Raw genomic sequence first — 15,988 nt, 5'->3', positions numbered from 1 at the left:
AAAAACCAAACAACCCAATCCAAAAATGGGCAGAAGACCTAAATAGACATTTCTCCAAAGAAGATATACAGATTGCCAACAAACACATGAAAGAATGCTCAACATCATTAATCATTAGAGAAATGCAAATCAAAACTACAATGAGATATCATCTCACACCGGTCAGAATGGCCATCATCAAAAACTCTAGAAACAATAAATGCTGGAGAGGGTGTGGAGAAAAGGGTATGCTCTTGTACCGTTGGTGGGAATGTAAATTGATACAGCCACTATGGAGGACAGTATGGAGGTTCCTTAAAAAACTAAAAATAGAACTACCATATGACCCAGCAATCCCACTACTGGGCATATGCCCAGAGAAATCCATAATTCCAAAAGATACACGCACCCCAATGTTCATTGGGTGCATGTAATCCCACTACTGGGCATATGCCCAGAGAAATCCATAATTCCAAAAGATACATGCACCCCAATGTTCATTGCAGCACTATTTACCTTAGCCAGGTCATGGAAGCAACCTAAATGCCCATCGACAGATGAATGGATAAAGAAGATGTGGTACATATATACAATGGAATAGTACTCGGCCATAAAAAGAAATGAAATTGGGTCATTTGTAGAGACGTGGATGGATACAGAGTGAAGTAAATCAGAAAGAGAAAAACAAATATTGTATATTAACACATATATGTGGAACCTAGAAAAATGGTACACATGAACTGGTTTGCAGGGCAGAAATAGAGACACAGATGTAGAGAACAAACGTATGGATACCAAAGGGGAAAGTGTTGGGGAAGGTGGTGGCTGTGGAATAAATTGGGACATTGGGATTGACATACATACACTAATATGTATAAAATATATAACTAATAAGAACTTGCTGTATAAAAAATAAATTAAATTAAATTAAAAAAAAAAAGAGTAGCCCCCGCTCGCCACAACTAGAGAAAGCCCGCACACAGCAACAGAGACCAAATACAGCCAAAAATTAAAAAAAAAAAAGGCCATATATTAAATTTTTTTGGCTTTTCAGGCCATATAGTCTCTGTTGAAACTACTTAATGCTGCCATTGTCACAAAAGCACCCAAAGACAATTTGCAAAGGAATGGGCACAGCTGTGTTCCATTAAAGCTTTATTTACAAAAACAGGTTCTAGGCTATTTGGACTGCAGGCCATAGTTTGTTGACCCCTGCTTTACAGCCTACAAGGAAAATATACTCTGTTATTTTCTCTGCATACTTCTTTATGCAGTTGATGGTACTGTCATTTTCCCAATCTCCAAGAGAGAGATTCAAAATTATGAATGATATTTACATCTTCTCCCACACTGGAAGTATTGCTAAGTTATGTTACCCTTTTTGTCCACCTTTTGGTCCCTATGTTTCTTTATCCAAGATGGAGAAAATCATTCTTACCAATCTCTGTTGTAAAGTGTTGCATTTTAATTGTTCTGTCTTAACTTGGTTCAACCACATCAGCCCTACTACATCAAGCCTCTTTCCTGATATGTCTAATTCTTTTCATGTCCTTTGATATATATATTATATTGCTATAGTAGAGTCTGGTTGTAACACTAACTTTTCAGTCAATTTTGATATTCATAGGGGTCAAATCATGTTACCTATACCATTAACTACCACCATAAATGTTTAATACAACTAATAATCTTCTATTGCCATGTAACAAATTACCACAAACTTAGTGGCTTCAAACAACATACACTTATTATGTCACAGTTTCTGTAGATCAGGAAATTTGGGCACAGCTTAGCTGGATCCTCTGCTCAGGGTCTCATAAGGCTTCATTCAAGGTGTTGGCTGGGGCTGCAGTCTAATCCGAGGCTTGGGGCCCTCTTTCAATCTCATTTGGGTAGTTGTTAGTGGAATTAATTTCCTTATAGCTGTAAAACTCATGACAGCTTCCTTCTTGGCAGGAATATCTCTGAGCTCAGGAAAGGCCTAAACTCTCCTTTAAAGGGCTTGCCTCATTAGATCGGCCGACTCAGGATAATCTCTCTTTGATTAACTCAAAAGTCAGCTAATTGGGGATCTTAATTATATTCGCAAAATCTCTTCACCTTTCTCATCTAACATAACATAATGACAAGAGTGATAGCCTAATAGATTCACAAGTCCTGACCATACTTTAGGGGAAGGGATCATATAGTGTATATACCATGGGATGAAAATCTTGGAAGCCATATTAAAATTCTACCTACCACAATAACATAAGATGACTTATGAGACCATGAGTTTGCCCTTCAAAGTCTGTATTTTAAGATACTTTAATACATTAAAAATTCTTACATTAGAAATAATAACAATCTAAACAATGAAAGTATCAAACTGTTGGTACCATTTTTAAGGGTGTGATGTCAACCCTATAATAAGTCTATTATAATAAGTCAGGATGAAACTACCATTTTAGATTAAAATTCTTTTATCTATTATTGGCTTAATGGATTTTAAATTGAGTTGGCAGAAGGGATAGATTTCAAATTAAATTCCATTTGAGCAAATAAAAAAGCACTTATTCATTTCAGCATTTTTCTCTGTATTTTTTTCATAAGTAGAAATTTTATTTGTTCAACCCACTTCATTGTATTCTTGAAATATGTCATAATCCTTTCTTTTTTTTCAGTATCCTTATGGTTGAATTCATGTATTACCACAGCAAGTGACTCAGAATTTGAGAGTTCCTTCCCGTAGCCTAGGATATATGATACTTTGAAATGAAGCTGTTGCTGAAAATAAAGGACTATAATTAAATATAACAGTGAATGGAATGTCAATTCAAACTTAATATCAGGAAAAGCTTCTAAATGGAGTGCTTTGTTGATTTTGGAAGTGTCTTCTGAAAATAGACTGGCTGTTTTAAAAAACAGCCTGAATAAACCATTAGCAAATATCCTGTAGGACATATCCTGCTTTTTTGAGTGATGTGCTAAATGACAATGTTCTAACTTCTTTTGCAGATATGAGAACTAGACTTGTTTTTTTTTAATTTAATTAATTAATTTAGTTAGTTAGTTATTTTTGGCTGCGTTGGGTCTTTGTTGCTGCACGCGGGCTTTCTTTTTTCTAGTTGTGGCGAGTGGGGGCTACTCTTCCTTGCAGTGCGCAGGCCTCTCATTGCGGTGGCTTCTCTTGTTGCAAAGCACAGGCTCTAGGCACGTGGGCTTCATTAGTTGTGGCACGTGGGCTTCAGTACTTGTGGCTCACGGACTCTAGAGTGCAGGCTCAGTAGTTGTGGCGCACGGGCTTAGTTGCTCTGCGGCATGTGGGATCTTCCCAGACCAGGGCTCGAACCCGTGTCCCCTGCATTGGCAGGCGGATTCTTAACCACTGCACCACCAGGGAAGTCCGAGACTTGTTTTTTGAGTTGGAGAAACGAGGGGAGTTATATTTCTAGTAGAATTTTGGTAAACTTCTAATCACGGTAATGATTTAAATGATTGTAAAAAGATTAGGAAGCCTCAAATATTACTAAACAAGGACTGTTTATATTCTTCTTTATTCCATTATGAAAGGAATGCTTAAGGTTTTAGAGAATTTTTATACAGTCCTATATGTAAATTCTTTTATTGCTCCTATCTGTCAAAGCTACTCTGATACTGACTTCAATTAGGCAACTGATATTTTCAGTGGTCTGCCTTCAGCTCCTTTTCAACCATACACGGGTTGTACTATACATATGAAAATAAGGTTACTAACCCAGGTTCTCAGTATGCACGTTTTGAATTGTGATTTTTTTGTGTGTGTGCCTTTTTATTTTCAAATACTATGATATATTATTCAAATATATAGTAACATTTAAGTGAGTTATTAGTGTACGTTAGTGGACTGTACTAACAATCCACATTTTTGTTTGAAATCAAAAGACTTCAAGTTTAATACTAATTTTATTCACTAATAGCTAGTGATCTTTAGTGGAACAGTAAACCTCTGAAATGCCTTGTTAAAAAAAGGTTTCTCGAGTCAAAAAACTTAAGAGATAAGCGTTTTAAGAAATGCTTCATACTGTTTCTTTGTCCCAGAGATAAACAGATATAAAATCTCTGAGAAGTCCTGTAGTAAAGCTATCCAGTGAACTTGGCTTACCCAAGTACTTCCCATACTTCCTTTGACCACAGAACCTATTTTGACTATAATATTGCCTGGAATTAGTAATCCATAAAAAGCCCTTTGGGAAATACTGATATAATTTAAATCACTCAAATTTCCCTTAAATCCAGATTCCCTAAGCTTTCCAAGCTAAGTGAACTTCTAGAACTATATTTTTTCTGAACCAAAAGACCAAGAAATTATATTTTCACTTAAATGTTTTATCACTAGACATTTGTCTGCATGTCTAGGAATACAAAAGTTCAGTCAAGAATGATCTGCAATAGCCACTAAAAACTACTAGAGCTCATCAATGAATTTGGTAAAGTTGCAGGATTCAAAATTAATACACAGAAATCTGTTGCATTTCTATACACTAACAATGAACTATCACAAAGAAATTAAGAAAACAATCCTGGGAGGGGCAATATAGGGGTAGGGATTAAGAGGTACAAACTATTATGTATAAAATAAGCTACAAGGATATATTATACAAGATGGGGAATATGGCCAATATTTTATAATAAGTATAAATGGAGTAGAACCTTTAAAAATTGTGAATCAGTATACTGTACACCTGTAACTTATATAATATTGTACATCAACTATACATCAATTTAACAAACCATGATGAATTACCACTTCATAAAAAACAAAACAAAACAATCTCATTTACAATCGCCTCAAGAAGATAAAATACCTAAGAATAAACTTACCTAAGGAGGAATAAACCTACCTAAGGGAGGTAAACCTACCTTATAGTTTTCTGAGGTAAAACCTACTTCAGAAAACTGTAAGACACTGATGAAAGAAATTGAAGATGATGCAAACAGATGGAAAGATATACTGTGTTCGTGGATTGGAAGAATTAATATTGTTAAAATGACCATATTACCCAAGGCAATCTACAGATTCAATAAAATCCCTATCAAAATACCAATGGCATTTTTCACAGAACTAGAGCAAACAATTTAAAAACTTGTACGGAAACACAAAAGACCCCAAATAGCCAAAACAATCTTGAGAAAAAACAGCTAGAGGTATCATGCTCCCTGACTTCAGACTATACTACAAAGCTACAATAATCAAAACAATATGGTACTGGCATGAAAACAGACACATAGATCAATGGAACAGAATAGAGAGCTCAGAAATAAACCCATGCACTTATGGTCAATTAATCTACAACAAAGGATGCAAGAATATACAATGGAGAAAAGACAGCCTCTTCAGTAAGTGGTGCTGGGAAAACTGGACAGCTACATGTAAAAGAATTAAATTAGAACATTTTCTCATACCATATACAAAAATAAACTCAAAATGGATTAGAGACCTAAATATAAGACCATAAACCATGAAACTCCTAGAAGAAAACATAGGCAGAACACTCTTTGATATGAATTGTAGCAATGCTGTTTTGGATCTGTCTCCTAAGGCAAAGGAAACAAAAGCAAAAATGAACAAATGGGATCTAATTAAACTTAAAAGCTTTTGCACAGCAAAGGAAACCATTGACAAGACGAAAAGACAACCTACTGAATGGGAGAAAATATTTGCAAATGATATGACTGATAAAAGACTAATATCCAAAATATATAACAACTCATACAACTCAATGCAAAAAAACCCCCAAACAACCCGATTAAAAAATGGGCAGAAGACCTGAAAAGACATTTATTCGAAGAAGACATACAGATGGCAAACAGGCACATGAAAGGATACTCGACATCACTAGTCATCAGAGAAATGCAAATCAAAACCACAATGAGATAGCACCTCACATCTGCCAGAATGACTATCATCAAAAAGACCCAAATACAAATGTTGGTGAGCATGTGGAAAAAAGGGAACTCTTGTACACTGTTGGTGGGAATGTAAATTGGTGCAGCCACTATGGAAAACAGTATGGAAGTTTCTCAAAAAATTAAAAATAGAATTACCATATGATCCAGCAGTTCCACTCCTGGGTATATATCTAAAGAAAATGAGAAACACTAATTCGAAAAGATACATGCACTCCAATGTTCATAGCAGCGTTATTTATAATTGCCAAAATATGGATGCAACCTTAGTGTCCATTAACAGATGAATGGATAAAGAAGATGTAGTGTGTGTGTGTATATATATATATACATATATAAATACACACACAATGGAATAGTACTCAGCTCTAAAAAAGAATAAAATTTTGCTGTTTGCAACAACATGAATGGACCTGGAGGGTGTTACGCTTAGTAAAATAAGTCAAACAGTGAAAGACAAACACTGTATGATATCACTTATATGTGGAATCTAAAAAATAAAACTAATGAATCTGACAAAAAAGAAACAGACTCACAGATATAGAGAACAAACTAGTGCTTACCAGTGGGCAGAGGGAAGGGGGAAGGGGCAAGACAGACATAGGGAATTAAGAGGGCAAACTACTACGTATAAAAATAAATAAGCTATAAGGATATATTGTACAAAACGGGGAATACAGCCAATATTTTATAATAACTATAAATGGAGTATAATCTATAACATTTTTGAATCACTATATTGTATACCTGAAACAAATATAATATTGTAGGGCTTCCCTGGTGGCTCAGTGGTTGAGAGTCTGCCTGCCGATGCAGGGGACGCGGGTTCGTGCCCCGGTCCGGGAAGATCCCACATGCCGCGGAGCGGCTAGGCCCATGAGCCATGGCCACTGAGCGTGCGTGTCCGGAGCCTGTGCTCTGCAACAGGAGAGGCCACAGCAGTGAGAGGCCCGTGTAACGCCAAAAAAAAAAAAAATATTGTAAATCAACTATACCTCAATTAAAAAAAAAAGAATGGTCTGCAATGCTTCATACTTGTAAGTATAATTACACACAGTTTCTGCAAACTTAGTGTCACTGTTATTTTTTTTTTTAACTTTTCTCATTAATTGCCTTGATTTTTTTTTCAGGGGAACACTATTTAACCTCTTGGTAATTTTAATTAGTGAGCCTCAGATTTCAAAATCTTGTCCTGTGTTTGACATCCAGTTGGTGGCTGATTCAGCTTTAGTTGAGATATCTTTTGATGCTGAGGTGAGATGAGAATTTTGGAATAGACTAACTACAATATATAGGGGTCCTGGGTTCTTCTATGTGGACCATGACATCATAGAGTATAGAAAGATAATTAAATCAAAGAGTAAATATGTTGTTATTAACCTCAAAATTTAGATAGCTATTCTGTCAGTATTACTATTATATCCATTTTATGTGTTTTAAAGTATGCATACTAAGAAAAATAATTAGTATTCTTTATACATTAGATAAATCTGTTTATATTTGTTTCTATATAAAATATTTACATATATAATTCCACAGCAAGGGTCTAATGGGTAAAAAAGCACTGTCTTAGAGATTTTAGGATTAACGTTCTTGCCTTAGTTTACCATTTCCTTACCTATCTAAGTAGTGCAAGCTTAGAGTTACTTATTTTTCTAAAGTTTTACTAAAGCATTAGAGATATCAAAGTGCCTATAATGCACTTATTCTGAGAGAATAAATCAGGTTATTATTAGTTTATTTTGAGTAGGCCAACACAGAATTTCTTTAAAGGATGGGACATGATTTCATAGTTGTTGAACATACAATCAGTTATGTTTTAGAAAACTCTTAAATTCACTCATTCATTCAATAAATATTTATTGAGCATCTGTTATGAGCTAAACAGTGTGCTAGGCAGTGGGGTCCAAACGAGAAGCAAAATAGACACAGTCTCTGCCCTCATTAGTTTAGAGTCGAGTTGGATAGACAGATGTTAGTCAATGTGTTATAGCAGACTGTATACAGAGCGTCTATGATACCAATATCAACAGTGGAGTGAGGGAATTAGGGATGAAAGAGGAGGATGGAAGCAAGACTGACAGGCAGAGGTGTTAAGAAGCTAGTGCTGTAGTCCAGGTGAGGGATGATACGGGCCAGAAGGAAGCCTTCCTTGACCCCTAAACAAAACTAGGCTTTCTTTTTAGAGCTCTCCTACCTACCTGTGGTTTTCTTTCATAGCCCTTGTCTCAGTTTGTAACTATGCAATTTATGTGATTATTAGACTGATGTCTGTTCCCCACTAGACTGTATATTCCATGAGGGCAGGAACCATGTCTCTTGTTACTCTCCATTAGTACAGTATAGTACTCCAACTAGTACAGTGTCAGATGCATGTTTGTTGAATAAATAAATGAAAAAAAGGATAGTAGTTGTGAAGAGGAAAGATTCCAGAAGTTTTTAGGAAACTGAGTTGATAAGTTGATGGGAAAATAAAGAGTTAAGATTAGATGACTTCTAGATTCTGGCCTGGGTGACAGATAAGAATTACAACAAGAAGATTAGGTTTAAAGGGGAAATAATGAGCTTGGTTTTGGATTAGTTCATTTGATTTGCCTTTGATATTTCCATACAAAAATATTTAGTGGGCAGTATAGATAGGTCTGAATTTTTCCTGTTTTTGGATCTGCTGATCTTTTGCACCTGGGCTATTAGTGAAGCCATGAGCAAATCATATAAATTCTGGTTCCAAAGTCTAATAGAGTGGGAGATTTCAAAATAGAGCTCTTCCTTGCAAAGAATACTGTCAGGGAAAATGTATTGGCCTATAGCATGCCTACAGACAGTTCTTTCTCACGCACCAAGTGGCCTATGGGCTAGAAGACAGCTTCACCAACTGTTTGGATTTCTTGAGAACAACAGCAACAAAACGTCTCTAACCCTATATTTACCCATACCACAGAAGGAGATATCCTTCAAGTTGGGCATAAGACTAAATTCCCCGGAGAATCTCCCACTTTAATTCTGGGGAGCATATTTCTACATTCTTGAAAGGAAGCAGGGTTGCTGATCTGAATAATTTTGCAAATCAAGTGTGCAATTTTTTTTGTGTTAGTATTCTGTAGGACCTTGTTATCTTCTTTCCCTGACCCACTTTCTTAGCCATTATTAAATGTGCACTCATTTTATGGAGCCACTTTTTTGAGAATGACTGAATCAAACAGAACAAGAAAATTAACCACACTAATATTTTTTGTTGATCATAAATTCTTTTATAAATACTTAAAGAGAACCAGGAGAAATGATCATTTTCTGGCTCTGCCAACGGTATTGCATTGATTACTATTTAAAATTCTAGTTACAGAAGCTTATCCTGGAATATACAGATACAGCTACAGCACTTTTATATGAGATACTTCTTGTCTTTCAGCAGGTACAATACGTTTTTATTATACATACTGTATTGTGTGATTATTATATATGTCATGACTATCATATGATATATATATTATATGATTAATAATATACCTTAAAAATGTTTGTATTAGAGATAATCTCCAAAATTGGTTGATTTAAATGATAGTACTCCTTTTGCTCTTAAGTGTTCATCTAGCTTATTTTCCTAAATACTGATTTTAAAGGTTGATTAATCAGGATAAAATTTGAGAATGAATATCTTTCTGGATATCTTTTTACAACTTGAACTTCATGAATATAACTTGTTTATTTCCTTGAATCTTTTAGGGAAATCTTGGATTGGGGTCATCAAAGTTTGCTATTAGCTGGATGATGTCCTTTCTACAAAGTTGTCCTCCCATAGTAAGTACCTAGAAGCAGAAACAAAACTATCACTCAAGGCTAATGAAACAGATGCTCTTGTGCTTAATTAACAAAACAAAATTTCTCTGGAAGTAGTCAAGTTTATAAAACAGAAGAAAATGTAAATTTGATTATTTTATTAACCAAAATAAAATGTTTTTATATTTGGGGCCTGAATGTTTAAGGTACTGAAATGACACTTAAATGTGATCTTTATTTAATGAAAAGCCTAAGATATATGTAGAAAACAGAATATTAAAATACTGGCTGTATAATTAAGTGAAAAGAATGAACATTTATCTTAAACACTGAGTGTGAGTTGGCAAGTATGAATATAACACTTTTAATACTCTGGCCACTCTGTCCTGGTAGCCACCATCCTGGTCTGTAATATCACCATCTCTCTCCTTGACACTATAATTGCATCTACATGGTCTGTCCTATCTTCCCACCGGACTACAGTCACAGGAACCTATTCAAAATAAAAATCTGATTATGTCATCCCTTGCTTTAAATCTCTCGTAATAAAGAAAGATATGACAAAGACTAAACTTCTTAATTGGCCAACAAGGCTGTACATATTATGACCCTATCAGCCTCATCAGTTGCCTCACTTTTCCATGTCGGTCTCATACCCACTGCTCACCCCCAACACCCCCAACTCCGTCACAGGATCTTTACCATTCCCTCGGTCTGCCCTCCTCAAATGCTTTCCCCTCCCTTTTCCACTTAGTTAACTCCTACTTGTCCTTCAGGCCTCAGTGCCCCTTCCTAGTGCAGCGTTGGGGGGGATGCTTCTCTCACCTCTGACTAGGTAAGATTCCCCCATTATGGGCACACAATCATAGCATGGCGTCTTCTTCCTTTTCTTCATAGGACTTGTCACTGTTGCAGTCACATGTGTTTGTGTTATTATTTGGTTCTTTCTTGTGGTAGCCATTAGTGTCCACACATAGTCTGGCTCTCTCGCCTTCCAGGCACGTAGTAGGAGCGTACATCCTTCCCCACTTGAAATTAGGTGGCTCTCTGTTTTTGCTTTGGCCAATGGAATCTGAGAAGCAACCTACGTCACTTCTTGCACAAAGGTTTAGGAGCCAGTGCATGCTTCCCTGCCTTCTTTTTTCCTTCTGGCATGGTGACTGGCAACACTCCATATGGTCCTGAGTGACTACAATGAGCAGAACCCCCTACTGACCCTTAAGGGGCATACAGTGTGAACAAAAAATAAACCTTTGTTGTATTAAGCAAAGCACAGACATTTTGTGAGATTTGTTACCACAGCATAACTTAGTCTATCATGATTGATACAATGTCTTTCTCCCCAAACAGACTCCAGGTGCCGTAAGGGTAGGAGCTATGTCTGTTGTGCTAGGCACACAATAGATGCTAAATAAAATATCTGCTGAATTAATTCTAATAAAGGCTTTATCCCCTAATCTCTTTTCATGTCCCCACACTTACTTTCCCTTTATTCATTCATGTATTTGTCTATTCAATCAACATAGATTTAAATGGAAATCTTTTCAAAAGGTAGTAACCCAAACTAAATTTTCGTTGCTAGTGGAGGATTTGACATGTGGTATTATGTTCTCTTTCCATATATGAAGATGCCTCTCTTGACCATCAGTGGTTTTCTGCTTTGAGGTATTTTTCTAGAGTGATGTCAAGTCTGTCCTAGGGAATCTAGATTCTCTTGCCAGATCTCTGTGACATATGTTTCCAAAAAGTTGGCTGGAAGCAGAGGGTATACTTGTCAGTAGTACAGCCAATTACCTTATACAGAGACTGAACCCAAGAACTTGGCTCCTTTAGCAGCACATAGACCCCAACCAAGCTCAGGCCCACTTCAGAGTGTTGTAAAGTTATAGTCATTCCCAGCCCAGAAGCTCTTATGTGCAAGATGCAAAACCCTTCCTTTTTCTGTGCGGTGGTTCCAGACGTGGTCCTAAAAACTACAAGCAACAGGAAAGTTTCCTTATCAACCTCTAGGGTTGGTTCACCAAAGGAACTGAGTTGCTTATGAGCCCAGACTGTGACCATAAAGCATGTCAGGATGAAAGATGGCAAAAGGACCAACACTGTTTAAAGCTTTGGTATTAACCCATTTCTAAAGAGTTTGGATAGAAACAGACCATTTGAGCGAAATTTGCAAGCAAGGAACCTGTTGGGATCCTTGAATACACCATCCCGGTCAGCGCTGGCTGATTCTCTTACTTGGTCGGAGCAAGATGCTAAAGAAATTAAAAATTTATTCCCCATATGGCCATTGCTTTGTTTCCCTGCTCCAGACTCTCTGACCTCAATCTGCGTTTGCCTGACACAATACCTAGTCAATATGTGTAAATGGATCTGAATTGGGGAAACCTCACTTCAAATCACCTGCCCTACTTAGGAATGGTCTGTAGCAACAGCAATAGAAAAGACCACATTTATTGGTACTAATTTAAGGGGCATCCAGAATGACCTGCTTATTAGAGCCTGAAAGAGCACTAGTTTTCCTTTCTGTGTTTTTTTTTTTTGTTGTTGTGTTGTTGTTGTTGTTGTTTTTTACGGTACGCGGGCCTCTCACTGTTGTGGTCTCTCCCGTTGCGGAGCACAGGCTCCGGACGTGCAGGCTCAGAGGCCATGGCTCACGGGCCCAGCCGCTCCGCGGCATGTGGGATCTTCCCGGACCGTGGCTCGAACCCGTGTCCCCTGCATCGGCAGGCAGACTCTCAACCACTGCGCCACCAGGGAAGCCCTCCTTTCTGTTTTTTTACAGTAGCCTAAATTTATACTTCCAATGCTCTCCTTCCACTTTGGAGCCAAACTTCTTTGACAGTCAGTACTAGTTCTGATCCTGTTTGTAGGGGGGCAATTCGTAAACCCAATTGGTCTATGGTCTGGTGCTCTCTGAGTACCATTTCAATAAGAAATAGCACAATGCAAGGGCATTGGTGCAAGGGTGGTGAGGACCTCAGCCTAGATTTATAGTTGAGATTCCAGCTGAAGTAGGTGCTCTTACAGGTGGCATGCAGCCTACATGTAACTGCATTTTCCTTGTCTAGATTACTTTTGTGGCCAGAATTGTGAAACGAGTGGTGAAGGGGCTTTCAGCTTCATTTCAGCTGCTAAGTCCTGGCCAAGCAGTTCTGTTATACCAGCAGTTTTACATCCTCAAGAGCTGCCTGCAGTACAGCAAGACTTTAGCTGAGTATATGAGGAATGACTACAGAGAAGAATTCAGTTAAGAAAAAGTCGGAATCTTATCTGCAGTAAAATCTACTCATTTCTGATTTTCATGCAAAACTACAACACTGCCCAATATTTAGAAGATTAAGTGACAAAGGGAAATTCTAATTTTTGTTTTTAATAATATTTTACTTTGATAAAATAGTTACCTTACTGTGGTAAGGTAGGATTTGGTGGGGGGAGCAGGCGGGTGGCGCTCTAAGAACCATTGCCACTTGAAGCACATTCCCAGGCCAGAAAAGACTAGTTCACTAATCTTTTCATCAAAGCTCTCTCTGAAGAACTGTTTCTCCCTCATTGTCTTGATTTCAAGCAGCATCTCACAGAATCATGTTAATGATTTTAGCATGCTGTGAGTAATGGAAAGTAACCAACCCTACTAAAGGAGATGATATATTATGGGTTGTGAATTAACTGAGTCACTGAGAAAGAAAAACAATTGATAAAGGAGGAACTATGAATGCAGTTATTAGGGGTTTTTTTGTTTGTTTCATTTACCCCCCTCCTACTCTCCATAGCAAAATAGTAAGAAACATTAGCAAGCCTTTGTTTCATTAGTCAGCTTGTTCTGCACCTCAGGTGTTCCTACTTCTATTTATAGGCTGCCAAAGCCAAATGCACTTAGCCATACAGCCCTGCATTAGCACCTATCAAGGAAAAAAATCCTAGGTTATGTCTAACTTAAGATGAAAAGGGTGCAGCAGGCATAGCTTTGCTACCAGTTTGGATGGAGACATACAAGGATGTGGAGGCATATATTATGGCCTAAAGATTTGCTTTAAAAAATGTTACAGTCCAACTTGTGGATCCTGTTTCTCTTCCATGTGGTTTTATACCATAGGTTCCACTCTGGTTCCCATAAAAGAGTTTTGTTGGGCCCACTCTGAGTTGGTGCACGCAACCCAATTTTTTCCTCACTTTTTTTGAGGTAAAATTCATATAGCATGAAATTCACCATTTTAAACATTTTAAAGTGTGCAACTCAGTGGCTTTTAATACATTTCACAATGTTGTGCAACCATCACCCCTATCTAATTGCCGAACATTTTCATCACTCTCAAAGAAACCTGTTACCCATGAACAGGTTAGTGGTTCACACCCCAGGCCCTGGCAACCACTAATCTACTTTCTGTCTCTGTGGATTTGCCTATTCTAGACATTTCATACAAATATAATCATACAACATATGGCCTTTGTGTCTGGCTTCTTTCACTTAGCATGATGTTTTCAAGGTTCATCCATGTTGTAGCATGGATCACACAAACCAATTTTTAAAAAACAGTTATACACATTGAAAAATCAGAACAATGGCAAAAATAGTGTCACATGCCTACATGACAATAGTTGGTCAGGGCTCAAAAGCAGTTACCTTCTTAGGTAGATCATCCACTGTTTAGTTTGCCACTGTCTCCTCTCTCTGTCCTTACTCTTACCGTTCCTCTTACTATGTTATCTGTGGGCATTTAGGTTTGTGATCCTTGTTTTTACACAAGTGACTTTCAACCTGCCATGCATAGAATCAGTAGAGGGACTATTAAAAAATACTGATACCCAGGTGTCACATGTAGAAATTCTGTTCAGTTTGTCTGGGGTTGCGCCTCGGCATTGACATTTAAAATGAACTGTCCGGGTGATTCTAATGTGCATCCAGAGTTGACAACCAATCTTTTAAGCCATCTGAGAGGCTGGCTAAAGATTTTCTTACTTTTGTCTCTTCCCTGGCGTTTGCTATACAGTTGACCCTTGAACAATGTTGTGGTTAGGGGCGCCAACCCCCATGCAGTTGAAAATCAACATATAACTTTTGACTCCACCCAAATTTAACTACTAATAGCCTATTGCTGAACAGAAGCCATTCCGATAACATAAAGTTTATTAACACATATTTTGTATGTTATATGTATTATATACTGTATTCTTACAATGAAGTCAGCTAGAGAAAAGAAAATATTAAGAAAATCATAAGGAAGAAAAAATACAGAGTACTGTACTGTATTTATTGATACAGTAAGTTTACATTGTCTTTAAAAGATGAACCGTCTGTCTACCAGTATCTACATTAATATTGTCATATGATTCAAAACTCTGTAGATGTTACACATATTACTAACACTAGACATCAAAAATGAAAAGATATGAAAAAGAAATTTGTATTTATTTACAGGCATAATGATTCATGCATTGATAACAAAGAAGCAGCGGAAAGAGAGAAGATGGCGGAAGAGTAAGACGCGGAGATCACCTTCCTCCCCACAGATACATCAGAAATACATCTACACGTGGAACTGCTCCTATAGAACACCCACTGAACGCTGGCAGAAGACCTCAGACCTCCCAAAAGGCAAGAAACACCCCCACGTACCTGGGTAGGGCAAAAGAAAAAAGTATAAACAGAGACAAAAGAATAGGGACGGGACCTGCGCCAGTGGGAGGGAGCGGTGAAGGAGGAAAGGTTTCCACACACTAGAAGCCCCTTCACGGGCGGAGACTGCGGGTGGGAGAGGGGGAAGCTTCAGAGCCACAGAAGAGAGCACAGTAACAGGGGTGCGCAGGGCAAAGCGGAGAGATTCCCGCAGAGGATCAGTGCCGACCAGCACAAACCAGCCCGAGAGGCTTGTCTGCTCACCCGCCGGGAAGGGCGGGGGCTGGGAGCTGAGGCTCGGGCTTCCGTCGGATCCCAGGGAGAGGATTGGGGTTGGCAGCGTGAACACAGCCTGAAGGGGTTAGTGCACCACGGCTAGCCGGGAGGGAGTCCGGGAAAGAGTCTGGAGCTGCCAAAGAGGCAAGAGACCTTTTCTTCCCTCTTTGCTTCCTGGTGCGCGAGGAGAGGGGATTAAGCGCGCCATGTAAACGAGCTCCAGAAACAGGCGCGAGCCGCGGCTATCAGCGTGGACACAGGAGACGGGCACGAGACGCTAAGGCTGCTGCTGCCACCACCAAGAAGCCTGTGTGCGAGCACCGGTCACTCTCCACACCGCCCCTCCCGGGAGCCTGTGCAGCCCGCCGCTGCCGGGGTCCCGGGATCCAGGGACGGCTTCCCCGGGAGAGCGCA

At 38.4% G+C, this 15,988-nt stretch overlaps 1 protein-coding gene across 1 annotated transcript in view; it reads left to right on the top strand.

Annotated features, from left to right (window-relative positions):
- C6H12orf56 (chromosome 6 C12orf56 homolog) overlaps positions 1-15,988 on the top strand; it is a 79,889-nt gene that overhangs the window by 55,476 nt on the left and 8,425 nt on the right. Inside the window, 5 exon segments of the mRNA XM_055085169.1 lie at positions 7,038-7,161; positions 9,245-9,319; positions 9,631-9,705; positions 12,753-12,930; positions 13,606-13,610. Of these exon segments, the coding sequence (XP_054941144.1) occupies positions 7,038-7,161; positions 9,245-9,319; positions 9,631-9,705; positions 12,753-12,930; positions 13,606-13,610 (457 nt within the window).

This window comes from Physeter macrocephalus, chromosome 6 (genome assembly GCF_002837175.3).
Source record: "Physeter macrocephalus isolate SW-GA chromosome 6, ASM283717v5, whole genome shotgun sequence".
In the NCBI taxonomy this organism is placed as follows: Eukaryota; Metazoa; Chordata; class Mammalia; order Artiodactyla; family Physeteridae; genus Physeter; species Physeter macrocephalus.
This window is presented reverse-complemented; position numbering and strand designations above follow the sequence as displayed.